Genomic DNA, 27,181 nt, shown 5'->3' with positions numbered 1-27,181 from the left:
TGGCAAGGCCAGCGTCCTGTGGCCGTCAAGCAGTTCGGTTGGGTATACGGACAGCCTTGCACGGCGGCTTCGGGGGACGGGGCGCGAGGGGGTCTGGTGTGTTGCTCGTAGCGGTTCCCGGGCCTCTCTCGACCGCATCAGGGACGATCATCGTGGAGGTTTTAATCGGTTAGAGTCCGACACTACCACGCCGCTTTTCCTCAGAAGCGGCCGAGCAGATTTTCTCCACGTAAAAAAAAGAAAAAGTATAATGTCTATAGTGATTTATAATGTAAATTGTAATAATAATAAAAAAAGAATTATAGTTTTCGCGATATACACTAATAAAATGGCATCTAAGACTGAAGACAACTCTGTGATCAATTAGTCATTATTTTTTTAAAACTCGTCTTATTTTCCTTTTTATGTCATTTTTTAAATAAACTGTCTATGAACATTCACAGATGTTATACATATGTTACTTGCAAATTACAGTTTGGGACCGAAACTGGTCATAAGTCATAGTGCAAGGGTGCGTACTATGTTTGTATTCGTGCATGTAAATATGTATATAGTATAGTATATGTAATTAGTGTATGCTCCACGAAGGCAGTTCTAAGAAATGGAGGGGATAGCAGCGGTCATAATGCGAGGTAAAATCTCCGATCACACATAACTTGAAGCAATACTGTATGTTGATGAAGTGTTTTCAAATGCAAACAAGTTGAAGTTCGTATCAAAGAAGGTTAAAATAATAATTTATAGTGTTTAAGAAAATATTTCTTTTATTATCGTACTCATTAAATATAATAATAGCTGTGTTGCCAGGATCTGAAATGGCAACAAACAAATCATTGTTTATGAACGGCTTCAAAGAAGATTGCGAACAATTAATTACTCGCTTTGAACGTGCAGATAACATTAGATTTGAAACTTTTTGTGATATCTGGAAAGCAATGAAGTTTTCACTAGTCTTTGCGTAAGTTGAGATTAAATCTCACTAAATTTAATTGTTATGGTTATTTTTGCTATAATTTTATTTCGAATATGCATTTGGAATAATTGAAGTAAATAATAAATTGTTTAAAATTGTATAAATCTTTTCTTTATATTTCTAGGGGCCGTCCATCCTTTTTGGAACTATTAGAATTTTGCGAAGAAGCATTACATATATGTAAACAATTCATTCTTCTACCCCCTCGTTTTAAAGAACGTATTGGAGGATTATATCTTTTATATGGAATATACTTCAAAATGCCAATAGATCAATTTAGAATTAAAATTAAACTAGATGATTGGAAAAGTATTCTGGAACTTCATGCAGAAATAAAAGAAGCAGAACATTTAGATGCTAATTATATATTGTGTAAACTAATTGCAAGTAATGCATTTCATTTCTGTCTTTTTGATTCAGAGGTAAATTTGATGAAAACTCTTAAATATATATAAATAGTGCTTGTGAATTATATGTATATATCGTATATAATGTTGTATTTCTAGTATGGTATGGAAAAACCATATATTGTAAAGAATTCACAGTGTTTTAATCCATATTCTATATTGCCAACACTAAAAGATTTAAGTGACAAGAATCAAATATTGTCAAAAATTAATGAACTTAGTAAAGCTTATGAACAGAAGAAAGAAGCATCAAAATTAATAAATCTATCAGATGCTAGTTTAAAATTATTCAATTCAAATATTGCACAGGAAATCATTAATGATATTCAAGAGTTTGAAGAACAGAGAAGGGATCAACAGAAAAATACAATTGATTTTGAAAAACCATCTTGTTCTACTTTAAAAGGACAATCTTCAAACGAGCATACAAAATTTCAATTGTATGTATATTTGTACAAATAATACATTTATTGTACATTTATTAAATTGTATTATACCATGTTTCAATATTCTAGAAGAGGGCCTGCCAAACGCAAAATGCGACCATTAATTGATGGTATTGAACCTGAAAGTGAATCTGAAGAAGGTGAAGTATTAGAAAGTGATGATTCATATTCGGAGTTACCAATAGATCCATAACAGCAAAGGAGAGAAAAAGATACGAAATATACATCTTTCATACGTAAGTGTATTATTTTATAATAGTATGGAATACAGTATGCGCATGTTCATAATTTATGTAAAAGCCATAACAACTAAATGATATTTGATAAATTGTTTTTTATTGGGAAGTATACAAAATAAGTACAAGGAACAAGTCAGTGGAAATATCAATCATTCTAAATTTTAAGAAAACTTTTTGTAGAATATATTGTACTCTACCTTACTGTAACTGTGTTTTGCACAGACTTTAAGTAAAGACAATTCAATTAAATGGCTAAACGTCTTTAAAATGGATTAAATTTCTAAACTTAAAAACTGAGTAAAATGTATTATAGATTTCGTGAAGAAGTTACTTTATCAGAGATTAATTTTCAAAGATGTAACTTTCCATTTTCATGTAGCTTTATGTATATTTACGGCATTAAAATTAAATCTATATACTGAATGTAAGTGTTATTATTGCCGCCAATAAACATTTCTAAAGCTTACGGTAATAAGTTCATGTCAAATTTTTCTTAATAAACTTTCAATTGATTGTTATCATCGAATCCAGCACTGTGACCCGCGTTTCGTACAATAAAACTAGTTCCATCATAATGCATACGTCGCTCACCACGACGCACAAAAAGATGGGAAGTTTGACCAAGAGATGCCGTACAATGTAAAAATGGTGTTGTTAATGAAGCTGTTCCATTACTAGGCGATGTTCGTAATTGGTATTTGTTACTATTTCGTGCAATCCTAATAAGTAAAAATTTATGTGCTTATTGACTGATGCGCTATTGTATAAATTACTTTTTCTTACAAGTTTCATGAATAAAATTACCTGACAAGACCATCAGGTGTTTGTGAAACTCTAACATTATTAATGATCCAATTTTCTACACCTTCATTAGTTAACCAATATTGAGCAGCACTTAAAGCTGCTGCAGCTTCTTGTAAGCATGCTGCACCATGTCGAGAACGAGAGTAAAAAACACTAAGAGAAAAGTCCTAAAAGTTAAACATTTCCTTTTAGTACAGTTATACAGTTTATAGAATGATATCTGTTTTTCATACCTGACCCATATCTGAAAATGAATCCGTAGTTGTTCTTGTCCCCGCTGTATCAACTAAATAAACTAGAGCACACTGCTCTGAAGTAAAGCTCACTCCTTTATACCACATCTTCGCATATCTGATGAAGAATAATAATATTTGTTAATGATACTTTAATAACGTTACAGATACCACTGACTTGTTATTGCCATGGGCGTCATGGGCCAGGATTTCAACTCTTGATCCATACTGATATATTCTTCCATTTGGATGGAGTAATGCCGCAGCCGCTCCAGAACCGCTCAACGATAGTACAATATTATTCTACGCTGACGATAAATGCAATTCAGATAATAATCATGTAGGTATTAGAGATTGCTTTCCATTTGTGTTACTGCATTACTATGAACTCGTATTATGTTGTTTTTACACAGATGGTTTAATTATGATATTTAGATTTGCTTAAAACAAGAATTTTGTTATAAAATAGAAAAAAGAAGATACCTTAAAATTAATTACTCTAACTGCACGATCGATCGTCATATCAACCCGAATTCTGTTGTGAAGTCTCAATGAAATTGTACCATGTGGTGTAGCTACAATAGCAGCATCGGAATCATGTTCTCTCCAGTTTTCTGCATAGAGGCACGTCTCTTCATAATATGGTGCAATGGTTTTAGAATTTCGTGGTTGCCGCCAAAGTGCTGTTGAATTAGAAAATGCCGTTGTAGCGGCTAATCCACCCCATTGCTCCGACGGTGGTGCTTCAAAGTACTTGGGAAATTCACTGTATCGCTAAAGAAGAAAGATAAATTATTTTAAAGAATGAAGATTACTTTTAATAATTAATAATCACGCTAACTATTATGTAAAGTACCTGGAAATTAGTTTCATCAGTCTGTGCGTGATAACTATGCGCCGTATAGACAGATCTAGGTCGCATTGGTGCTGCTGAGGTAGTTTGATTTTGAATTGTTGGTATGGAACATGGTTGTTGATTCACCACTTGTGCTCCAGCTTGGACATTACACTTTTGGATCTCCTTTCGATATTCGCCGCAAGGAGTTGACATAGCTTTTGCCTTTAATTAATATGATATATAAAAATCATCTAAATATTAATTAATAAAAATGAAAAAAAGATAGACGTTCTTCAACTCCACTAACGATTTCTATAAATGTTATATTGAAAAACAAATCTTTTTATCGTATTGTAATATATCGTTCGTATTATATATATCAAAAGAAGTTAACGGCAATGAACTCGATCAACAAATAATTTAAGAATTGAAGATTGAAAAATAATAGATCAAAGAGTTTCAAAAAAGACCTTGGAATTGGCTGTAGCGTTTTTTGGCTTCTTGCGACGGGATTTCCGGGGTTTCGACACCGCCGCTTGACTACCCTCGTTTATGCGATCCACGGCTGAAGCGGTTTTCGTATCTACAGGTCCAGGTCCTTTCAGTGAAATCACGTCTTCGACGTTTCTGATGATTCTTAACTTCACGAAGACGCTTGCATACGTAACTTTGATTTTAAAGGTTTCTACTTAGCGATTAAGAATTTTCGGATCGCGCTGAGGGAAATCAATCCTCGTAGATGCCTATAAAAACTTGTTCAGAGGATAACGCGGTTGGAAGATATTTCAGTAAAACGAATGAATATCCTGGTTGATTATGTCGTTGCCTTGACAATAAAAAATGACAAGAGACTGATGTAGTAGACAAATTCCGCTAAAATAAAAGTAGGCAAGGTTTCTCGGATTCAAATGCAATGATTTCTTTAACACTTGTTATATCCTCGCATTAATGTATTTTTCGTTTTCCTACATATGTTGATATAATAATACTACAATGAATACTCCTTCTATCGATACTCCTTTTATAATGAGCATATCATTTTAATTTATCTTCTTCAGTCTTTGAACTTTCATTTTCTTTGAAAATATATTTAAGCTTTAAAGGAATATTCTGATTAATACTTCTATTTTTTTGTTTCGTTTTCTCAAACATTAACATTTTGAAAAGTCATTTTTAACGTTTGTAAAATATTAACACCAAGAAGTAGTCATTAACTACGATCAAGGTGAAAGTGACAATTGCTAATCAAGAATTACATAAGTATCTACTATCATTAATTATTATTAATTGTACAATACAATTGTTAATTATTAATATTATCCGCATACTTTTCTAATAAATTTGACAATGATGTTTTTTTTCGCATGTTTGACTATCGATTCTATTATGTACAAAATGTTTTTTAAAATATTTTCTTATAGCCAGCAGTGTTTAACGGTTACCATAATGACACTATTACATTCGCATTTCATTAAAAACGGGTTAGCACCGGTTTCGAATATTGGATTTGTCCCTTTTTACGCAACTACTTTTTAATTTATTATTTAGTAAGATCAAATCCACAGCAACCGAGAACTACAGAACTACTACTACTTTTATTTCAACGCTTCGATGCAATTCATACAATAGAATAATATATTCTAATATTTTTAAACTGTTCTAATTTCATACTATTCACTTTCAAGGATATATTGCAATATATTTTTATTAATACATGTTCTTTATAAAACATGAAATTCAAAAATAAGATAGTATAACATGACAATAGAAATTATTGCAAGTCAATGTGCTTATTGCATAACAACGCATAATTTTCTTTGTACTTCCTTCAAATGTATATATTATTTGTAAAAAATTCAAACGGCATTAAAAATTCGCTGACTAAACTTCATTAAAGTAAATTAGTGAAAACAGTACTTCGTATTCGTAATTTCACCAAAAATATTTAGTTTTTTAAAAAATAATTGTAGAATTTTCTTTTAACATATACATAACTAATATATATATATATACATAACTAATATATATATACATAACTAATTTATGCCCTTTTTTTTAGGTTTCATGAAGTGATCATGATACCTGAAGTATCTGAAGTACGTACGGGGAATATTCTACACTTATATAGTATAGTTAATATGTATGAAATAAATGTTGGACATTTGAGTATACAACATAGTCATATTACAAATAACATTATACTGTATAATACCGGTTTTCACATGGTGGGGACATAGGATTCATCTGCTGACATTTGTTTAAGCACCAGTATGCTTTCGTTCTGTTTACAGAATAGCACGCGGAAGTTCAGGCGTCAATAGAAATCTTGAGAAAAAATTATATTTCCATAATGATTGTTTTTAAACTCTTTCTTTTCCTGAGTATTATCTGTTTAACTCTAGGTAATTTTTTTTTATATCTATGCGAATCATATTTCGTAAATTTCCAAATATCGCGTATCAAATTGTGAACGAATATGTGTTTGTCTTTAAACGTGACAAAAGCATGAAAAATATTGCAATTTATCGATATTTCTGCAATTGTGACTATTTCTAATGTTTGAGTGTATAGTTTCAGAATGTCCTTGAAATAATAATTTAAAGTATCATATGTTCTTATCTTCTAGAATTGCCTACACTAGTTGAAAATGTTGAGACAAGTAATGATGAAGATAATAAAGATATTGAAAGTAATACTCTTCGACTAGTAACAGTGGTAAATATAAAAAAATTAAATGAAAAAGAACATTTCTTTTTCTTCCATATTTGAGCCAAATCTGTTTGCAATTTGATTAATGTTATCACATAATCAATAAAAGAGATATAGAATTTCTAACTATGGCAATAAACTTTTAGGTAATGAGGCATGGAGACAGAGCACCACAAGACACTTATCCAAATGATCCTTATATCAATGATTCCATGGAGCCTTATGGTTGGGGTCAATTAACAAATGTAATGCTTTATACGATTTCTATTACTATATCAACATTTTTATTATTAACATAAGTAATTCTGTATAGGAAGGAAGAAGAAATCAATACAATCAAGGTGTTTTCTTAAGGAAACAGTATAATAATTTTTTGGGTCTAGTTTATAGCCCTAATATATTTTACTTGCAATCCACTGCTGTTGACCGTACAAAAATGTCTGCCATGTTGGAAGCAGCAGCTTTGTGGAAACCAACTGAGAAACAGTCTTTTAAACATGATTTAGCTTGGCAACCTGTTACCTTATTTTACCAACCACGTTCGGAAGATACGGTACACATTTTATTTAAATATTTAAATAATTATATATTTTATATAATTTTATATTTTTAGTTAATGTTAATATGGGATACATGTCCAAAATATACTAAATTACGACGTACAATTACGAACCTGACAGAAGTTCAACGAATTCAAAACGAAAATAAACAACTCTACGAAGAATTGACAAATTTAACGGGTATGGTGATTTCAACTCCCAGTGATGTGAGTTCACTTTACGGAACTTTAACAGCAGAGGTGTGTATTGATTTTCTAACAAAAATGGGAAATTATACATTATAAAAATTGTATTAATAACGCAAATTGATTGCTTTAGAAACATATGAACTTAACTCTTCCCGAGTGGACTAAAGATTATTATCCTGATAAACTAATACCGCTTACATTATACGATTTTCAACTTAATGTGTATAATGATGATCTTAAGAAACTTAAAGGAGGACCTTTTCTAAAAAAGATTGTTAGCGATATGTTAGCGAAAAAAAATAATAATTTGGAACCTGAAGAAAGAAAAATGTTTATGTATGTTGGTCATGACAGTACTATTGTAACTTTAATGGATCTTATGCATGTATGGAACAATCAAATGCCACATTATAATATTATGGTAATGATTGAGTTACATGAAAAAAACGATGGATGGAATGTTCAGGTAAATTATAGCATAACAAATCTTAAATGTAAAAGTCATTTTTATTATTGGTTTACACTTTATCTTTTTTAGATGTTTTTAAAAAATAGCACTGAACATAAACCATATCCTCTGAATGTTCCTGGATGTACAACAGTATGTCCTCTTGAAAAGTTCGTACAGATTTTAAAACCAATGATTCCAGATAATTGGGATGAAGAGTGTAAAGTCGATGGAGACTATACTCCTCCACCCGCTCCGCTTCCTTGACTATAGTTATTTGGTAAATATGAACCATAAGGATTGCGATAAAAGTATTATATAAGCCATTAATTTTGATGACAATAAATAATTTCATTTAAGAAAATGAATTAATTTAACAACTCTAAATAAATGAAAACATGTATATTTTAAAAATTATCTAGGAGTACAATACATGTAAAATAAATAGATTAATTTTTTCGAAACGATAGTTGAAGACACTTATTTTTTAATTGTAATCCTAAAATATACATGTTAGCAACTTTTTAATTTACATAAACTGATTTGTAATAATAATAAAAATTATTTTTCTAAAATGTATTTATTTGTATTTTTATCTATTTACTTTTCTGTTACATATATACTTTGTCCATATTCTACTTATTTTCTATGAAAAAATATGTATTTGCATACAAGAAATAAACAAGTTGTAAACAAATACTTACAAATAAATTTTTTTCTTTTTAGGCAAATATTTTCTCTTCCCGACGTTTTTTTGTAACCACTGTTCCAGGTTTATGTTGAGCATCTGGATGATTTAGTAATTCAGGTGGACAAGTAGATATAGGACTTGCAAGAATAGTTTGCTTCAGATCATAGAACAGATGACTATCGTCTTTGGTACAGAATGAAATGGCAAGACCAGCTTTTCCAGCACGTCCAGTTCTACCAATACGATGTGTGTAGTCTACAAACACGTGAAAAGTAACATATATTCCTGTCCACACAATTCAATTTCTTTTAATAATATATATTTACCTTCTATAGTCTTAGCCATATCGTAATTAATGACCATAGACACATCTTTAATATCAATACCACGGCCTGCCACATCAGTGGCAACCAAAATATCTTTACTACCACTTTTCAGAGAAGCAAGTGCATACTCTCTTTGTTCTTGTCCTTTACCACCATGAAGAGTGCAAGCATTATACTGAAAAATGAAATAAAATATTGTACCAAATATCGAGTTTTACAATACAAATAGGATATGTTCTTGCTGAATTTAGGATATTATAAAATATTTAAAACTCAAACGTACGCCCAGTTTCTCTAAACCTCGTGCGAGAACATCAGCTCCCTTCTTTTGATTAACGAATATGATGACTGGTGGTTCAACTCCTCTACTAAGTATTTCCATTAATTTCTTACGCTTATCAGCTTCACCCATTATATGTACAATTTGTTCTGTTCTTTCTGTCGGTTTTCCTACGCTGCCGATGTATACAACAGCAGGTCGCCTTAAATACGTTCTAGCTAATCGTTCTACTGCAGGTGGCATTGTTGCTGTAAACATAACAGTCTAGAAAGACAATAAATTTGTTCATTATATATATTTGGATTTAGATAAAATGTAATATTAAATATTATTTCTTACTTGTCTATATTTTTTCTTTGTATTGTAATTAGCTAAAAGTTTTTCTTCATTTTCAGCGTCCTCGTTGTCTGGTTTTAGATTTGTAACTGGCATATATTCCAGAATTTTTTGGACATCTAAAAATTGATGATTTTGATAATTAATATTTACTTACCTTATACACAAGATGAATTAGTAGTTTGAAGAACATACCTGGCTCAAAACCCATATCTATCATTCTATCAGCTTCATCCAATACAATATAAGTACACTGATTTAAAACTAAGTATCGGTTTTCTAATACATCAATTAATCGTCCTGGTGTGGCTATAACAATCTGTAATAGTAGAAATTAATTTAAGATGTAGGAAATGGTTTTTTACATTATAAATATATATAAATAGTACCTCGCATCCCATTCTCAACCTAAATCCTTGTTCTTCTCTTGAGAGACCACCTACAACTACAACTGTTCTTATACCTAATGGTTGTCCAAATTTATTAGTCTCTTCTTCAATTTGTTGAGCCAACTCCCTGGTAAAATGTAATTTATAGAGTACTTACTGGTAAATTAAAAGGATTAAAAATATAGATAATAAACATACCGAGTTGGTGCTAAAATTATACTGTAAGGACCTTGATCTGCTTCTTCTAATCTTTCAATTTTTGGTAAACTAGTAATCCATAACAGTAATGGAATTAAAAATGCTAGCGTTTTTCCAGATCCAGTTTCAGCAACTCCAATGATATCACGATTCTGAAGTCCTATGGGAATAGCTTGTCTCTGTATAGGTGTTAAATCTTTATATCCCACTTTATCAATGATATCAAGAATTTCTTTTGGAAATCCTGATTCTTTCCATGATCTAATTGGATCAGGTATACGTCCTCCTTTTATTGTAATATTATAATCCTCTCTGAATATACGCCAATCCCTTTCTGTCATTTCATGAAGAGCTTTCTCTGACCAATGTCTGTCATCCCACTTTTGCTTCTCTTCTTTTCTCTTAACTTTCTTTAATCGCATTCTAGAAAAGAAGAACATGTAAATTCATGAAAAAATTGTATATTTTTACATGAATAAATTGTACTTTTAGGAAAGGATACATACTTTTCCTGTTCCTTTTCAGCTTCTGTTCTTCGTTTTTCTAGTAATTCTCCATAAAATTTACTTTGATCTCGTTTTTGTGCTTTAATATCTATTCCAGCAAGATTCCCTCTACCAAAAAATTGTACCTGATGCCTTTCCTTGTATATACTATTATAGTCAACAGATGTGTCTTCTGAGGTATCCCAGTCAAATACAAATTTTCTGTCATTTAATCTTCTAACACGTCGTTTTTTCTTCACTAATCCTAAATAACGTTCCTTAATAGCTTCTACTTCTTTCTCTTTATCCTTGTCTTTAATTTCATCTTCTCTTGTACGCTGACCATCTCTACGTCTGTTTGAAAAGTTGTAATGAAATATAAATTGTTATTTTATAAATTTAATTTATGTAAGTAAATATTATATATATATACCTGTCTCTCTCATCCCACTCTCTATCTTTCCCAACATTTTCGCTATGGAAAGATTTACGTATATCCTCCTGTTGTTTTCTTATTGCTTCGACTTCTTCTTGTCGTTTTTGTAATGCTAGAGCAGCACGTTCTTCTTTAGTTAGAAACTTTGGTTTAGCACGTGCTTCTTCTTCTGCCTTTTTTTTAGCTAATAATTCTTCTAAACTTAATGGTTCTTTCTTTGGAGGAGGCTTTTGTTTTTCATCAGTTTCCTCCTCCTCTTTCTTTGGTTCAGTTTTGTTCTCTTTCTTATTTTCGTCTTCTATGACAAATATAGGACTTGGTTTACGCTTTTTGTCATCCTTTGATTTGTCTTTAAATTCTCGCCTTTCTCTTGATCTATCTCTATCTTTTTCGCGTGATCTATCCCTTTCCCTTGATCTTTCACGCGATCTTGAACGTTTCCTATCTTTTTTCCGATCCTTTGATCTACTTCTTGAACGTCTTCTATCTCGACGTTCTCGCTCTCTTTCACGTTCGCGATCTCGTTCACGTGATCGACTTCGTCTTACGGTTTTTTTATCATGAGCCATTGAAAATTCTACAAATTAATTGTGTTTGAATTGATTAATTGGAATAATATCCACAAGTGATTAATAAACTACTTTGAGAGGTTATACAGCTAAAGCCATAAATATTCGTTATCTTTTTAATAATAAATAGATAACAAAATAAACATTATATATCATTACATTAATAATTACTCTCTATAATGACATTTTTTATAAATAATTATAATAAATATATAATACTTGAACTATTATCAAATATATTATCAAACTATTGTCAAATGTCACAACAAAGTATACGTGATATAATCAGATTGTATGAAGTTGTTAAATATACTTTCATGTTATAAAATATAAATAAAAACAGAATAAATTTCTCTTACTAAATGAAAGATAACAACTTTTCTCTTTGAATCAAATAAATTTGCACACAAGAACTACACTTGTACAGCTGTATAAAATTTACAAATTCACAAGTATAACGACTATGGTTAACTTTTCAATGCACGCGACATAATTTCGTAGTTTTCATTAGAGAGGAATTTTCTCCTCTATTCTTGTCTAACAAAATATTAATCTTTAATTTACGTAATTTTGTATTTAGTGTAAACAATTTTTGGTACAATACATGTAAGCTATAATATATTTAAACAAAGGAAATAATTATTTTATTAAATTAGAATTAGCACCATTGTTCAAGATTTATGGAATATGAAATGAAGACAAATACGAATAAAAAAATTTGTTTTTCACATTTCGAACATTTGAATAATAATAATTATTTTTAAATGATCGAATGCAATTTCAAATATTTTGTGTTAAAAAATTATTGCGAAAGATATTCCAAAAGTTATTATGAAATCCTTTTACTTAGATTTAGATATAAAGGCTTATGTCCAAGTCATTTTTGCTTTAATATTAAATTGCTGGAAAAATGATTACACAATAAAATGTATTGAATTTTTACCGCCCAATTATGAGCGGGTTATTTTGTAATGATTGGACAACGTGATGTAAGATTCAAGCCAATAGAAGCAAAGCATCGAGCGAGCCACGGGAAGGCTCAATAAAGGGCGCTAGTGTACGTCAAGTGTCACAGCCGTTGCTTGTCTCCTCAGTATTGTAATTTAAATCGGTGATTTAATTAAGAATAACGTATTTTTTTCTAGAATTTGTGAAACATTAAGCAATAATGACCGACAAGAAAGGTAACTATATATCGTAATCGTGTAATACGACTAGCAATATGTGTTATACACGTTAAGAATATCTCGTGTTTTCAAGTCGAGAATACCACTTGTCACTCGTACGACGACGAGTTTTTTTTATGTTAGCAATGCTATCCGACACCTGTGAAGAATGGTGCACGTTTAAATTTGATCGAGACTCGTATCATTATTACACATATAAAATCTCGTTTTAATGCGATGAGAGAAACTTGAATTTCTGCCCAGTGACAGATAAATCAATACCGCATTGTGTGTGGGAAATACAAAATGGCTTCCAAAGTTCGTCTTGAATAATTTTCACGATGACTCTTTATTAAAAATCGTATGCTATCTAAAACGATATAATTTTATTCAAATGTTATCAATATTATTAGTTTCGTATCACATGTAACTTTATCTCTATGTTACATTCCACAAACTACTGTATGTATTCAAGAATTTAGTATACATGTACGAATAATGTACGCTTTACGCGTTCAAGAAAAATTGTATTAAGTTCAAAAATATCATTATTACTAAATTTTATCATGTATTATGGCGTTCTTACTGAAAATAAAAATTTTAAATTTTATGGAGCTCTGAATGGAAGAATACAAATATTTTTCATATTTCACAAAAGTTGTGTCAAGCTTTTTATTAGAAATTATATTTTTTGATAATTGGAACTTAAAAACATTAGTAACATTGTCATGGCAAAGAATGAATAATATTTCTTTCTATGGTACACATCTACATTAATATTGTAATTTATAATTCAATTTTCCCTAAATAATTAAGTTTCAATTGATGCTTTAAGAAAAGAAGGTAAAAAATAAAGTTAGATTGTGTAATATTATACAACAGACTTCTGGAAGCCATTTATATTTTTTTTTATTTTGTAGTGCTTATAGATATACTAAGGTTAATAATGGATAATTTTGTTCTGACACAATTATATTATTTTTCTAATTTATAGTTAAGATACATGAATGATATAATTTTGATGAATTAAGATTCGTTATACCTTAAAAAACATTTTATATATTTAAGAAAGTCATCAAGCATTAATTTCAAATTATAATTTTTTCACATCTATGAGATGTCTTAATTTCAATTGATATGACATAAAATAGATTCCATAGAGGAGCGTTTGAAGTTATCTTTTTCCATAACCTCCAAAAATGTATCAGTATATATAGATTGTCTATAATGCTCAGTAAAAGCTTTTATAAAGAAGCTGTTTAATAACTCGTACGAGTGAGGTATGTAATTTAATATTACTACTGGCTTTCCAAGTCTTTTACATGCTGATGGAAATATTTAATTGACGTACAGCTTGGACCATGACTACATGATTTTATAGTAATCTACTATTGTACTTAATTAACAGCTCGGACACTTATGTGATTATTCCTAATTCAGTCCGCTCTGTTCCTAAGGCAAATGTATGATTACAGAGCAATAGCGTTTAAGGGATGTGTAAAAGTTTAGTCTGTAAGTAGATCAGTATTACACCGTTAATGATTACGACGAGAAATTGAGGATTATACTGGTGCAAATCTGCGAGCATATTACCGTGACGGTATAGCCGCTAAAAAACCGAAGGATAGCGCCTACAGTTGTGGCTGTCAATATGTTTGCAGCGGACCATTACAAAGACGATTTGATCCCAGTCAGTAGGTGGAGCTTCGGAGACCGGCGTTCGCGCAGCCTAAGCCACGTATCTAACCTCACCTTACTCTATATATTACCTAACTCACTACGTGTTTATATACCAACATATATTACGTATACACACACACATACACACACATATATATATATTCTACCAAATATATATATGAAGATATAAACGCACCGTGCGCCTCCTGATTCAAAAAGTGAAAAGAAAGCGAACAAAAATATTCAACATCGAATCACCCTTACTTTCCCGCCTTCGATGTTTCAAGCGATCAAATTCTGTCTTCAATCCCTTCCAATATTCCTCTTATTATTAATTTTTTTATTAGCTAACCGTAATACCAAGAGATCGTGGAATGCCTGGCTTGTAAAATTATAAAAGGAAATAATATGAAGAATATATATTTTATAAATATCGTGAGAAAATTGTAGGAATGCCACGTGAATTAAAATCAATCCCTAATAGACTAATGTCAGTTTCCTCATTTTTCCAGGCCTACGTTGGTTATTAATCCACGATCATCAGGTATTAAAAGGATCGAAAAATCCATGTGTTAAGAGATTGCTTGTTGAAAATCTGTCGATCTAAAGAAAGCAGAAACGTAGTGTATGAGTACCGCACGCTTGTACATAGTTGAACAACGATACGTACTCTTCCGACCGCGTAAAAAGTTTTATCGCAGGCGTTTTGAGCGAAACTGTCATCTCGCGATATTAGAAAACGAATACCCTCGTAAACAGAGATCGCTTAGGATCATCAATGGTATTTGTAAGTCTTTTTGTGAATGAGTTTAAACACATGATCAGAGAGTTATACTTTTTGAATTGGAGACGTCGGCTGCTATATATCCAAATCAATATGAACGTAAGATATTGATATGGGTGTACAAATATTTCGTAATGAAATCGTGGTATTGGCTGATTGCTTATTTTTCTCTTTTTCTATTTTTTTCTTTTTTTTTATTTTCTTTGTTTCAATACTCACTGTATCTCTTGTGGCTTTTATTAAAGAGAGAATTCAGATTTCTTATAGTATATATACAATATTTGGTTTCGTTTCTTTTTTTGGGTAAATTAAGAATGCAAAAAAAGTAAATAAATTCTCTTATAAATGATACGTCGCAAGATTTCACAGTGAGTCAACGGGGTGGACACGAATGCTGTATTTAAGCTCAGCGTATTTATAATATTTTTACTCAATAGAAACTTGGTAGCTCACTTTTAACAATAGTGCATGTTGCTTTGATTCCGGCTACAAGTTTCTCAAGATGAAAAGAAACACTAAAAATAAATACATATTTATTAAAATATTTGATAATTATCGTTTTCTATTCTTTTAATATGTTGAAATAAATCAGAAGTTAATTAATAATATGAAAGATGAAACTTGTGGTCAGTTTTGCACGTACTTACTTGTAGTTGATATACAAGGGAAAAATATACTTTCTTCAACAATAGTAGCGCATTAGTTTATTTCCGTTTAATTGGAAAGAAACAAATAAAAGAAAGAAAAATGTATAGCGTATATACATTCATATATGTAACTTATAAATAAATATTGTCTATCTCGGTAATAACTTTAAAAGTAAAAAAAAAAGAAACGTAATAAAATCATGATCAAATTATAAAAGGAAGAAAAGTTGATAAAAATGACATGAAAATAAAAACATGCTTCGTCGACTAAAAATAACAAACAAAACGATGAAGCGTGTTTCATAGATATCTTTTAGATGAATGTAATATGTAACGAAAAATATTTCAAGAGCGAAATTATGTTTGTTTGCCTCCTTACCTACTTTGTGTGCAAATATATACATATATACATAGCTTTGATCATTTTTTACATATTTGTATTTTAGTTTGCATGCTTGGAATGCGTTGCTAGAAAGACACGTGACGTGTGAGCTTCTTCGATGACTGACATTTTATTCCTTCATTTACATCCGATCACAAAACGATCGAGAAAAGAAAGTTTATAAATATATCTTATTTAATTTTTGTTCGTATAGAAGTTGCTCGCACGTTTTAACGTAATGCATGTTCATAACATGTTGTAGATTTTTTCATAATTCTATCTTTTATGTTTGCCTTCGCTCGTTGCCTTCTTAACTTTCTAATGGTCGATGTGTTTCCTTTTTTGCAGATATAAGCTTTTCTTACGAATAAACTGTAATATTTTGTTCTGAAGAAAGATAGAAAATGGTTAAGAAGGAATCGAACGAATTATTTTCGTCGGTTTTTAATCGTGTAGTTGAGGAATTTTATAAATGGTCTTTTAGACACGACACAGAGACGTTCCTATTCCTGTCGTGAACAAACCATCGAATTCATTAACATCTCTAAAAATTGCTTTTCTTCCTTCAACGAAAGTTCTGGGAAATTATTAAGAAATTGGTTCAGTCGGATTGTTGCTACAAGGTCATAGGAATCTCTCGAGCGTTTTTGAGTTGCATGTGCATGTTTGGCAGAATATATCATGTATACTGTTAATAGTGAGCTTAAATATGAGATAGTATTCAACGATATTCATCGAGAGTTGTGAATATAAGGATGTCTCTACTTTCTTAAACCCAGCGGTCTAGACATGTTCGATAAAAAGTCGATTAAATCTATATCGAGACTAGAAATCAAGGGAAGAATAGCAGATGAATAGATATCACCTGATGATAAAGCTTGTAACATTGTTCTTCTACAGGGATGTTCTTGAGATTACAGCAAGTGGAACAAAATATCAAAATACGGAGAAAAATATAGAAATATTTTTAAATGATCTTAAATACACGTTGTTTTAACAGAAACATGGAAAAATGAAATTAATAAAATTAGATCATGTTATATATTGAAAATAATCTTAGTTTAGTACATTATTATGTTCTTTTATGAAAATGACCAATTAATAGAGATTGAATAACAATAATTAAGCTATTATTATTAATATAATTTTCAATAATTTCAATATAATTATTATTTCTCAAAGAATATTTGCTTTTGAAGATTCTTCTAAATATTATGTGAATAGAGTGAAAGTGAAATCTTCGATCATTCCTCGGTCGCTGGGTTCTCTGAGGCACAAAAACTGTTCCACCGAAGCATTTCGATGAATAAAATCGTCTAGTTTAAAAAAAAGAATGAAATAGATGAATCGCGATTATAACGAAACAAAACGGGCAGGTTTCGCCCAGTTTCTCGCGTGAGCGTGTAAAACGCGATAGACCATTTGGTTCTGATGGCAAATTAGGTCGAATATGCTCATTGGGACAAATTAGGTTACGAAAGTAATAACAGAGAGCAGGAGATGAGAGGGAATGCGTGCGTGTACGAGAGAAAGGCGGGTCGAATAAAGAGCAGAAAGAAAGGGGATGAAAAAGTGGGAGAGGCAGAAAGAGGGAAAAGAGAAAGAAAGGAATTAGGTGAATATAAAGCAAGAAAAGAAAGAAAAAAAAAGAAAGAACACTGTTCAAGTTACCCAGTAAACTCGTACTAGCATATTAATATTATAATCAATTGTTATTGGATTCGATGATTGTTTGCACCGTGGCACTGACACATAAATTTATTATTCGATTGAAGGCTGATCTAAGTAATGGATATAACGAGCCTCATCTTTTACAAATGGGAAAATGCACAAGCTATATGAATGCTTCTAGTTACGCGGAGGATGAAGGAAACGGTATCATCCTACACATAGGCTTGTATAAAGTGCAATATAACATAATTTGAGGAGAGTGCTCGTTTCCATGCGTTGGACCAGTGTTCAATTATCATGGACAATTTGGTGTGGGCTGACGTCTATGTTAGAGTACAACATGTCCATCCACTGCTACTGGGCTTGAGCTATTTATCATACGCGTTCTAGATCTATGTTAACGTTCAGGATTTGTTGCATTAACGAGAAATTTCGAATGACAAATGAACGACTGCTACGCCAAATGAAGCATATATGCGTTGCATTCGTCTTTTTAATATAGAGATAATTATTGCTTTAAAAGAAAGAAATAAGAAAATAACATATTTCTTGTGTGTGCTTTGCGTATGTTAAATGGCTATGGAACAGGGCATAACTTAGTCTCTACTTTTAAAAAAACATGAAAATTGGGCGTTCTCGTGTTTGCTTACGAGAATGAGAGTTGAAAGTGGCCGATGACGAAAATCTGCTCGTGGCAATGTTTACGCGAACAGCGCCCAATTAATAATATATATTACGCAATTATAAAGAACTTTTAATCATGTTTGATCTTTATTTATGGATATTTGCAGAAATTTGTGGTTTGCTGAATCTTGTCACAACTTTTTGAATGTGTGGAACTTGATATACATATACATATATATATGTACATATTACGGACATATATATATATGTATACCTTTTTCATCGTACCACTGTACTCATTGTATAAATTACACATTCACCGCCCGAAAGCAATGACGATTTCTTAGTTAATTCGAATGAGAATTCAATTTAATTGGATTACTTATACCGTTACTTAAAAAAAAAAAAAAAAAAAAAAAAAAAAAAAAAAACGAGAAGAGAAAAAGAAATTCTGTCTCACTTAATCGATTTTTAATTACTGGGCTTGTTTTTTAACATCACTTTTTGGAACAATCCATTTACCCTATTTATTCCTGGCTTTATTTTAGCTCTGTTTTTTGTCATTTATTTCCTTTTTTGATCTAGTCGAACCAGAATGTTTCATAACTGTGTTCAAACATGTTTGCGAATTTGTCGAGAACCTTGTATCTTTATTCTTAAATTTTATGACACCTTTTAATATCAGGAGAACTAATCGAAGAAATTAGGGGTTTCCCCCTGCATATTTTCCTATCAGATACGAGACAGATGCTGAAAAGTAACATTTTTCTATCGGAATCATCTGATGCATTTAACTCCTCAAACACTTAATATCAGTTCATGAATATTCAGAGGTTCGACTATTTAGACGAATGTATTTGGCTTTTACCTTGATTGCGTAACGCTATTTGCTTTGAGATCGGTTTCGTATATCTTAGTTTAGAAGTAAAGGTAGGTCGATTAACGCGAGTTTTCATTTGAGAATAGTTTCTCATTTTATTCTTGTTATTCTTCTTCTTTCTTTTTCTTAATTTTTTTTTAATTCTTGACTGACTGCCTGACGATTCTTTTGACTGTCAAACATTACATATCATACCCGTAGTGGCTGTATTGTTAGATTTGTTTGTATAACTTTTCTGTGTATTATGTTTCAAGAAGGTGAAAAGAATTCGACGAAGAACCTTCCCGTTCTTCTCTTATTTTCCTTTTTTTTTTCAACGCGGTTCTTTGTTTCTTTAAAAAGAAAAAGAACAAACAGAAAATAAAAAACATTGTCCGAGACCTTTTTTCATTTTAATTATACTAGTGACAAGATGTACCACAGATTGCTCCATGTCAAATTCCAAACATATATATATATATATATGTATATGTATATATATATATATGTATGTATATATATACACATATATATATATACGTGCTGTTGTTTATTTATTCACAGTTAAGGTACCAGAAGTATAGTTTGCTAAGCTATTCTCAAGTGTCTCGCTTTCAACTACGCTTCTTTCGAGAATCCCCGAAATTCAAATTTTTTACAATTCTCTGTGTTTTTGTGCGTCACTGAGACTATTTAAGATATTATGTAAAAAGGGAAGCACTGCTGGATGATGGATTTTCGAAAGAGCCGTAAATGTTTTTACTACGAAGCCTGTCTTGTACCACTGAAGTTTACGCGGAAATGCATTATTAGTTTCTTCGTTGATTTCCTTTTTTTCTTGACACGTTTCGATTGTAACGTTTGCTCTCCACTTGTATGAATATATAAGACTGTGAGAACTGCTGTAAACTCTAAAGGTAACAAGAAGGCAACGATACCGTTTTTTCGGTTATTTCTTTTCACCATTATTTAGTGACTAACATTGTTTGAGCTTTGAATAGTACCTTGATAAAAACGGTGTATGTCATGTGTAAGATATACTTGGGTGTGGGAGTACCACTTTTGGAATCAAGACGTATTTGACGCATTCTATACATTAGAATTAAATTTTTAATCAAAGATGGAAAAAGAATAGTTTCTTAGTAATAATGTACAATAGAAAAAGACTAGCGTCAAAAACGTTTCGATGCTGAGGATATGAGTTATACGATCAATAGGAGACAGAAAAGGAACTTATGAAGTATATAGGGTGAAAGGATTGAAAGTGAATGAAGAGTTCCGATGTTTCCTATTGTTTGATAATTCATGTTCTCTCTTATCCTTTCTGGCAGTGGTACCACGTACCGTTGGCTTAGATCGAACCTACGGCCAACAAACTGAACGGACTTGCATTTTCCATTGCATGTGTTACAGCATACCCGGTGACACCTCATCCACCAACAGGTTTTGTCCCTGCGCCGGCACAGCCTGCTACCTACGGTAGTACACGTAAGAGAATCATCTCTGTGTTTCGATGTGTCGATTCCGTCAGGTTTTAGTGATCCGATTACATGCGAATTTTACAATATAGTTGCAGGTGCCGCACCGTATGGAGTATTTCCTAATCAACCACAACTTTATGCAGCGCAAGGACCACCGCCGCCGACGTATGATCAAACTCTTACTCATCCGATGGTGAGGACTTTGTTGCATTCATCATCTAAGAAAAATGTGTTGATACATTAGAAATTTTCTTCAGAACTTTGCAATTAATTTGTATAGATGTATCAACCAATGTATGGTCAAGGATACCCAGGATACTTAGCGGGTTATCCTGCATATGGACCATTGCAATATTATCCACCATTAGCTGCAGCTGCAGCATATTACCCTGCAGCAGCAATGCAGCCTCCAGTTAGGCCCCCTACACTTGTGATGCCTGTAAGTAATTAAAATTTATTGCATGTTCTTTGTTATTATATATACATGAGCATACTAATTTGTTAAATTCTTTTGAAGAATGGATTCGATGCTACTAATCGATTTGATAGTATCTCACAACCTGTCTTGCCACCACCCCCAACAGTTCCAAATGCCGCTCAACTAGCTGCAATGGCGAGTCACAGCGTGGCTATATCGCAAAAGAAAAATTTCCTAGGAGGGGGAACAGAAGGCGGTTACACCTTTTGGTAAACCATTAAACCTTTTGTGAAACACTAAGTCTAACAAAGGCATTGTTGTCGAGATGATCCATGTAGGCAAATCTGATTTATGTTAGAATTCTACTATTTTCACATTGGGAGCAGCTATTAATTAGTATATCTTGTGCGTGGACCGATCGCAAAAATAGCACTTTCTAATTCACTAATATTCTAAAAGTGCTTAGTATATTTTCTGTTAGCTCGTTAGTTTTTTCTTGTCACAGATTTATATGTGACGTATAGTTATCGGTGCACAATGCGATTTTCAAATTTTAGCTATCGGTCGGCGCATACAACATACTATGAGATTTAAGAGAAACATTAAGAAGGGAAGACTCGTGCGGCACCAGTTATATGATTGAAAAAAAAAACAGCTATTTGAGATAACTTGAAAAAAAACTAAAAGCACATTTTGTAAGCTAAAGATGCGTAAAAGTGAAATTGTAGGTCTTCGATGATATTTCGTTATCTCATGATGGTAACGACCAAATGATAAATGATCCCTCGACGTACTTAAACTAAAATTTAAGAAAATGATGGTTATTTAAAAATACAAGATATTATTTTAAATTACTCGATTGTCACGCGACGTTAAGTTGTATTAATATAACAGAATCCGTACGTTTAATATTACGAATGCTATAAAATTCTTTTTGAAAATGGAAAATTTCAATTATGTGATCTAAAAAAAGTTTTATCTTTTCGTATTTAATGCAATTAACGATACATTTCAAAACGCACGAGATGTTCCATTTTTATTTTATAAAAGTGATGTTAAACGCGAGCGAGAGTAGGGAACACGGTGTTGTTCTTCTTTTTAGAGTTAGCGGGTGAATACATGCACCAGTGGATGCGAGTTGTCTTATTCGCCTACAGGGATCGATATTCAAAGTGTGTTCTAAGCCTTTTTTAAGCGCGACTTGGTTTTCTGCAAGGCAAACCGAAGAGCAAAGGGGTTGCTCGCGTTATTTCTGTTACTTTCTAGACGACTATATTTTTTTTCGATATTTTTTTCCTTTGGAGCTTTTAATGCTCCAATGAAGTTTCTTTTCCAACGTGAAAAAAGGTCATCATAGCCCCAACGTTTAGGGAAAAAAGAACATGTTCGTGATAGGAGCCTGAGGAATGCGTGAGAGTCATTCGTAATTGTTGAGGTTATTTGTTGCGCATTATACCTGTAATTTAGCGAACAATTAGTAGTACATAGGAAACTTTTATTATTCTTTTTTTTTGATAAAAATTTTAGTGAGGGCAGTAGGGAGAGAAATGTTTGAAATGGTTCCTTTTTCACGTCATTAAAATCATTATGTAATTTTGACGCATTTTATGATTATAAAATATGTATAAGCGATGTTCAAGGCTCGAGTGCCAAACGACAAAGTTCAAAATTATAAAATATACCGAAGATTCTCACGTATTCAATCGACTTCAAAGATACTTACCTACTCTACCTAAAAGTACGCACTCTCTTCTTTAAAAACAGTAGTCTTTCTTCCTAGTTGTTTGATGTTTCTTTTTTAAATGCAGATTAGCTAGGTCGGCTAACAAAGTTATTATTTAATTGAAATGAAAGGCTTGCCCGCGGCGTTCGAATTTCTATAAGTGGGTTAAAATTGTGCTTTGATTGAAACAGTTACCATGTAGTGACTGAAATTCCTCAATAAACGTTATTTTGCCTTTTCAATAAGCACCCGTGTAACTATTGGAACTGATCGATGTGTAATATCCAAAAAATATAATAGTATATATAGTATATAAGTACGTCCTTTCCGTAAGCATTGTAAACATAGTAACATTATCCAAGTTTTCTTTATTCGTGTCAAGTTGCATAGTAACTATGTGGGAACTGAATTCGACCAAAGCTCACGAAGGAAACAAATAGTTGACTCAATTTCAAAGTACAAATTGAATATCCATGTAAGTAGAGGGAAAGTTCGTAACGACGGGGTCAAGCCTTATGTCAGCCATATTAGGCGATGTTGCGGTAATGATACGGTAAGCAACGCAGCGAGTTCGTAACGCCTATAATTTAATATACAGTGCAGAATGTTGTTAACAACTACATACTATTTTCTGAGAAACTTGAGATCTATTTCAAAGAACGAAGAGACACAGAAATCCTGGAGATTGTGAAAAAAAATAACTAGTTGCACACAGCTACGAAAACGACTGTTTTGCTCCGCGATCATAGGCATATAGTACGGTGAACCTGCTGATAGGATACCTGAAATGTTCCATTCTGCAGGTGCACAATTAAACACGATATTAATTAAGCAATGAAGATCGAAGAAACTAATTTACAATCGGTGATAGCTTAGGATAGGACCAAGAAACGCAGTTCTATTTAGAATTTTTCGAATAGGTGTTCCGGCAAACTTGACCAGTACTCTAATATGTTTCGCATTGGGCTTTAATGAGGATGGGTATTTTCAAATACCTCTCTGTAATGTAAACAAAAGTGACTTTTTACTCTTTAATTGAGATTAAAATAAGTTACAATTTAATTAACAGTGAATCAAAGTGATTTCTATTCTGCTTTGAAAATTCTATTAGTTAAATTTTTATGAATCAAGTTTATTCTATGGAGGAAATTATGTATTAGTTTCAAAAACAAAATTCATCCAACGTTTTCAATTTTTGCACCGTTAAAAAACGCAGGAACTTCCTAAAAAAATTAACTACTGTTCTTTGTATTTTGTGATATCTGATTACCTCAAAATCTAAAGCAGAATATGTAGGTACTTGTCTTGTTTTGTACCATCGTCGAATTTAATTGAGTTTCTACGAAAAGAAAAGAAGAAAAAGAGGATAATGCGCGAACGATTGGAATTCAAATTTTCATAAGGGCGAAACGCACTGGCCAAATTTGTTGCCACAGCGCCATAACTTACATTCACCTTGTACCTTCAATTCTTTTTCTACCAGATGTACCTACAGTTATTCACATATGACCAGCGTTTGATAAAGAAGCGCGTAATCTCAATCTTATTAAAAGAAAAAAAATCTAGTCCGAAGAGTCTGACTGATTGGGATACAAAATGTTACATAGACCTTTTTTCTCAATCCGTGCGACGCCAGGTGCGAAATAAATACCGCAGCATTCACTTATACCTCGAGACATCTGAGAAAATTGACATTTTCCAAAACAAAAAAAAAAAACACTCATGCCATTCCATTTGACGACATTGAGTCATAATCGACACATGTACGAGTCGCATTTAGGAATTTGAGACGCGTATTAAAAAAAAAAAGAAAAAAATATTTAAAAAAAGACAAAAAAAGGTGATAAGCGAGAAGTATGTCGTTACTTGAAATGTAATCACTCTCGTCGAATTTTTGCGAGTTTGCATATCAGCAAAGGGCTGTTTATTGCAAAAAATGGGGCACTTCGCTCATACTTTACATTGCACAAGAAGTGCACTGAGCCATCTTAATCTTTGCAGCTATGATAAGAATTGAATGTTACAATGATCCTTTCAGAAAGAGAAAAATGAAAGAAAATGAATACTAAGCCCAATGGCTAATTTTATAGGAACTTGTACACGTGAAGAAACAATTGAATTATGTTGTGTTGATATTTATATTTAAATTATTATTATTTAAACAATTTATTCGCAGATTACCTACAATTTAGAACAAAATTTACGCAACATTTTGACCAATTATTTTGTATTTTGAGCGAGAGTGGTGGAAAGGTTTTATATCATGAAAAAAGTGTGCAATAAGCGTAATGTCTATTGTAACAATAAAGAAATGATATTAATTGCAACACAGAATTTGTTATTATGTTGAACAAAATAGAAAGGCTGGGAGGGAGAGGGAGAGAGAGTGAAAGCAAGTGAGAGAAAAGAATAAAAAGAGAAACGAAAATGTACCACTGCAATCATCAAGTGTATTAATTAATAAATACAATAACCATAAAACTCATTATGTTCACTATTTCCTTGTGTATAAAATATTGTTTACACATAGTTGTCTTTTATATCTAAATGCAATTAAAATACATATTACTGAAACATATTTTTATAAAGTAGTACTAAAAATTATATTTATATATAATAAGAAAAAATTTTATGCAATATACACAAAATATTGGCAGTTTAGTATCTAATAACTTTATTATCTCTAGATTGCAACTTATTAGTTTTATTTCTGTTACTGTTGATATTTCTTCTCAGATAAAACATTCTTCATTGTTTTTTGTAAGGTAGGTAATGTTTCACAATAATTATCTACACATTTTGTTACACACTTATCAAATATTTCACTATATTTTTCCAAATCACGCTGTGATGGATTTGGACCTGCCGCATCTTTTATTCTGTCATTACAATCCATAACACACCTTTGTAATCGATTCTAAAAAATAATATTCATTAAATACTTTATTGATTTGCAGATTTTTCATTTAGAGAAAAAAGGTGACAAAACGTACTTGAACTCTTTCCAGTTCTTCTCTAGCATATTCTTGAGCTTGATCCAGTGAATTATTGCAATTTTTTACACAGTTCTGTACTCGTTGTATACTATAGGTCTCATTATCACAACAAATTGCAGCACATCTATATGCATCACCCTAAAATTGAATATCAAATTCTCTATATAGTCTACTAATTTATTCTTCCCGTCATTCTTTATAAATTCTTCATATGTACTTCATATTAATATGTACATAATTTCTTTTAACAATAAAAGCTTCCAAATGCGCGTGTTTCACGATATAACCTAAAAATATTAAAAATCCAAAGCACCTTCATTTTTCTCATTGATTTATCAATTTCTTCGACTATTTTGCTAGTATGTTCTTCGACTCGTTTCTGTTGTTCTTCAACCATTTTGTACTTATTTTCCTAAAAACTCATTAATATCAAAATAAACTAAACTTAATTTAACCGGCTTCCTACGAAACTACACGCCACATGATCCAGTGAATAGAATACAAGTCAGATTGCTAATAGTGCATGTGTAGTTACATAATGCAAATCGAGTGTTTATTAAACGAATAATTTCCCCCAATCATATTGTAACTTAAAGGAAAAAGGGAAACCTATATTTCTTTAAGAACAAGGCTTAAAGAAAGGATAGAACAATCTGATAATGAAGCACGATTGAGCAACTCCTGTGATGAATGGAAATAAGGCTCATTGTTTCCCAATTTGTTCGGTAAGCAGTATGGCGGTTCAAGTCAAGAATTTGAATTACGTATATGTAATACAGTTGTATAAATGTACATATGGGTAGGATATACACGACCGTGGCGTATAACTATATAGTGTTCCATAATTTATTGTACAAGCTTTGTAACTGTGTTCTATAAATAAAAATAAGACTAAAATGTCATTTAGCAAAAACTCCATAAATGTTTCATTAAAAAGTTGTAACAAAGAATTATATCGATTATATTAAATATTATATCAACATTATATATTTATTATAACTCTTTAATGAAGCATCTATGGACTTTTTGCTACATTTTGAGTTTGAGTTATATTTTTTATTAATGTTACAGCGAAAGATGGTGTTTTCAAAAGCATTCTACTTTTATATTGCTATTTCGTTTACTTCCAATTCCACTGTCTTCGCCTCTCCATATTTCATTTTGGTCTCATTTTCACCTGTTTTTACTTATAGAA

The 27,181-nt window shown here is 31.6% G+C and overlaps 6 protein-coding genes across 25 annotated transcripts; 3 read left to right on the top strand and 3 right to left on the bottom strand.

Moving 5' to 3' along the window:
• Positions 1–161: 161 nt before the first annotated feature.
• LOC126923761 (snRNA-activating protein complex subunit 1) lies at positions 162–3,442 on the top strand. Of its 10 annotated transcripts, none has more exons than XM_050737530.1 (6): positions 162–511; positions 593–632; positions 796–958; positions 1,098–1,395; positions 1,480–1,820; positions 1,896–3,442. In XM_050737530.1, the coding sequence occupies exons 2-6, from the start codon at positions 602–604 to the stop codon at positions 2,017–2,019; spliced, it is 957 nt and encodes a 318-aa protein (XP_050593487.1). In that variant the 5' UTR covers positions 162–511; positions 593–601; the 3' UTR covers positions 2,020–3,442. The 10 variants fall into 10 exon arrangements, with proteins under 10 accessions (XP_050593487.1, XP_050593486.1, XP_050593488.1 ...); XM_050737529.1 differs by having other exon boundaries at positions 589–632; XM_050737531.1 differs by having other exon boundaries at positions 162–632; positions 1,896–2,062; positions 3,270–3,442.
• LOC126923674 (uncharacterized) lies at positions 2,146–5,098 on the bottom strand. Its single transcript, XM_050737366.1, has 8 exons — positions 5,062–5,098; positions 4,411–4,625; positions 3,959–4,162; positions 3,586–3,876; positions 3,281–3,405; positions 3,103–3,220; positions 2,870–3,036; positions 2,146–2,784 (listed from the first exon to the last, which is right to left on the bottom strand). Exons 1-8 carry the CDS (start codon positions 5,096–5,098, stop codon positions 2,559–2,561), a joined length of 1,383 nt encoding a protein of 460 aa, XP_050593323.1. The 3' UTR covers positions 2,146–2,558.
• Positions 3,298–8,424, top strand: LOC126923760 (testicular acid phosphatase homolog). 5 transcript variants are annotated; one of them, XM_050737526.1, is made up of 8 exons: positions 3,298–3,442; positions 6,000–6,036; positions 6,567–6,655; positions 6,796–6,874; positions 6,963–7,202; positions 7,263–7,448; positions 7,528–7,863; positions 7,936–8,424. In XM_050737526.1, the coding sequence occupies exons 4-8, from the start codon at positions 6,806–6,808 to the stop codon at positions 8,110–8,112; spliced, it is 1,008 nt and encodes a 335-aa protein (XP_050593483.1). In that variant the 5' UTR covers positions 3,298–3,442; positions 6,000–6,036; positions 6,567–6,655; positions 6,796–6,805; the 3' UTR covers positions 8,113–8,424. The 5 variants fall into 5 exon arrangements, with proteins under 5 accessions (XP_050593483.1, XP_050593482.1, XP_050593481.1 ...); XM_050737525.1 differs by having other exon boundaries at positions 6,796–6,894; XM_050737524.1 differs by lacking the exons at positions 3,298–3,442; positions 6,000–6,036 and adding an exon at positions 6,067–6,342 and having other exon boundaries at positions 6,967–7,202.
• LOC126923759 (probable ATP-dependent RNA helicase DDX23) lies at positions 7,886–12,071 on the bottom strand. Of its 2 annotated transcripts, XM_050737520.1 has the most exons (11): positions 11,915–12,071; positions 10,984–11,563; positions 10,572–10,904; positions 10,066–10,488; positions 9,868–9,994; positions 9,674–9,797; positions 9,482–9,597; positions 9,146–9,406; positions 8,863–9,037; positions 8,550–8,791; positions 7,886–8,112 (listed from the first exon to the last, which is right to left on the bottom strand). In XM_050737520.1, the coding sequence occupies exons 2-10, from the start codon at positions 11,553–11,555 to the stop codon at positions 8,568–8,570; spliced, it is 2,355 nt and encodes a 784-aa protein (XP_050593477.1). In that variant the 5' UTR covers positions 11,556–11,563; positions 11,915–12,071; the 3' UTR covers positions 7,886–8,112; positions 8,550–8,567. The 2 variants fall into 2 exon arrangements, with proteins under 2 accessions (XP_050593477.1, XP_050593478.1); XM_050737521.1 differs by lacking the exon at positions 11,915–12,071 and having other exon boundaries at positions 10,984–11,709.
• A 503-nt stretch (positions 12,072–12,574) lies between these two features.
• LOC126923378 (DAZ-associated protein 2-like) lies at positions 12,575–25,475 on the top strand. 6 transcript variants are annotated; one of them, XM_050736770.1, is made up of 6 exons: positions 14,957–17,829; positions 20,782–20,856; positions 20,939–21,042; positions 21,130–21,288; positions 21,367–21,536; positions 22,370–25,475. In XM_050736770.1, coding segments are annotated over exons 1-6 (624 nt in total). In that variant the 5' UTR covers positions 14,957–17,714; the 3' UTR covers positions 22,371–25,475. The 6 variants fall into 6 exon arrangements, with proteins under 6 accessions (XP_050592730.1, XP_050592729.1, XP_050592731.1 ...); XM_050736773.1 differs by lacking the exon at positions 14,957–17,829 and adding an exon at positions 12,575–12,739 and having other exon boundaries at positions 20,782–20,847; positions 21,367–25,475; XM_050736772.1 differs by lacking the exon at positions 14,957–17,829 and adding an exon at positions 12,575–12,739 and having other exon boundaries at positions 21,367–25,475.
• On the bottom strand, positions 25,421–26,711 carry LOC126923379 (protein FAM136A-like). The gene is made up of 3 exons (XM_050736775.1): positions 26,300–26,711; positions 25,984–26,124; positions 25,421–25,907 (listed from the first exon to the last, which is right to left on the bottom strand). The coding sequence occupies exons 1-3, from the start codon at positions 26,381–26,383 to the stop codon at positions 25,704–25,706; spliced, it is 429 nt and encodes a 142-aa protein (XP_050592732.1). The 5' UTR covers positions 26,384–26,711; the 3' UTR covers positions 25,421–25,703.
• Between the last annotated feature and the right edge of the window lie 470 nt (positions 26,712–27,181).

The sequence above is a fragment of the Bombus affinis genome, chromosome 13, assembly GCF_024516045.1.
Source record: "Bombus affinis isolate iyBomAffi1 chromosome 13, iyBomAffi1.2, whole genome shotgun sequence".
In the NCBI taxonomy this organism is placed as follows: Eukaryota; Metazoa; Arthropoda; class Insecta; order Hymenoptera; family Apidae; genus Bombus; species Bombus affinis.
Note: the sequence above shows the minus strand (reverse complement) of the source record. Positions and strands in the feature narration are given on the sequence as shown.

Coding starts and splice junctions, on each gene's coding strand:
- LOC126923379 (XM_050736775.1), bottom strand. CDS start 26,383: ATGGTTGAAGAACAACAGAAACGAGTCGAAGAACATACTAGCAAAATA. Junction 26,125..26,299: donor AATCAATGAGAAAAATGAAG/GTGCTTTGGATT, acceptor ATTCAATTTTAG/GGTGATGCATATAGATGTGC. Junction 25,908..25,983: donor AAGAACTGGAAAGAGTTCAA/GTACGTTTTGTC, acceptor ATTATTTTTTAG/AATCGATTACAAAGGTGTGT.
- LOC126923759 (XM_050737520.1), bottom strand. CDS start 11,555: ATGGCTCATGATAAAAAAACCGTAAGACGAAGTCGATCACGTGAACGA. Junction 10,489..10,571: donor GCTGAAAAGGAACAGGAAAA/GTATGTATCCTT, acceptor CTTCTTTTCTAG/AATGCGATTAAAGAAAGTTA. Junction 9,598..9,673: donor AGATATGGGTTTTGAGCCAG/GTATGTTCTTCA, acceptor ATCAATTTTTAG/ATGTCCAAAAAATTCTGGAA.
- LOC126923674 (XM_050737366.1), bottom strand. CDS start 5,098: ATGTTAATGTTTGAGAAAACGAAACAAAAAAATAGAA. Junction 4,163..4,410: donor ACGCTACAGCCAATTCCAAG/GTCTTTTTTGAA, acceptor TATTAATTAAAG/GCAAAAGCTATGTCAACTCC. Junction 2,785..2,869: donor ACACCTGATGGTCTTGTCAG/GTAATTTTATTC, acceptor TTTACTTATTAG/GATTGCACGAAATAGTAACA.
- LOC126923761 (XM_050737530.1), top strand. CDS start 602: ATGGAGGGGATAGCAGCGGTCATAATGCGAG. Junction 633..795: donor AGCAGCGGTCATAATGCGAG/GTAAAATCTCCG, acceptor ATATAATAATAG/CTGTGTTGCCAGGATCTGAA. Junction 959..1,097: donor AAGTTTTCACTAGTCTTTGC/GTAAGTTGAGAT, acceptor TTATATTTCTAG/GGGCCGTCCATCCTTTTTGG.
- LOC126923760 (XM_050737523.1), top strand. CDS start 6,291: ATGATTGTTTTTAAACTCTTTCTTTTCCTGAGTATTATCTGTTTAACT. Junction 6,895..6,962: donor GTTGGGGTCAATTAACAAAT/GTAATGCTTTAT, acceptor AATTCTGTATAG/GAAGGAAGAAGAAATCAATA. Junction 7,203..7,262: donor AACCACGTTCGGAAGATACG/GTACACATTTTA, acceptor TTATATTTTTAG/TTAATGTTAATATGGGATAC.
- LOC126923378 (XM_050736769.1), top strand. CDS start 17,715: ATGAGAGGGAATGCGTGCGTGTACGAGAGAAAGGCGGGTCGAATAAAG. Junction 17,830..20,781: donor AAGAGAAAGAAAGGAATTAG/GTGAATATAAAG, acceptor CATGTGTTACAG/CATACCCGGTGACACCTCAT. Junction 20,857..20,938: donor TGCTACCTACGGTAGTACAC/GTAAGAGAATCA, acceptor TTTACAATATAG/TTGCAGGTGCCGCACCGTAT.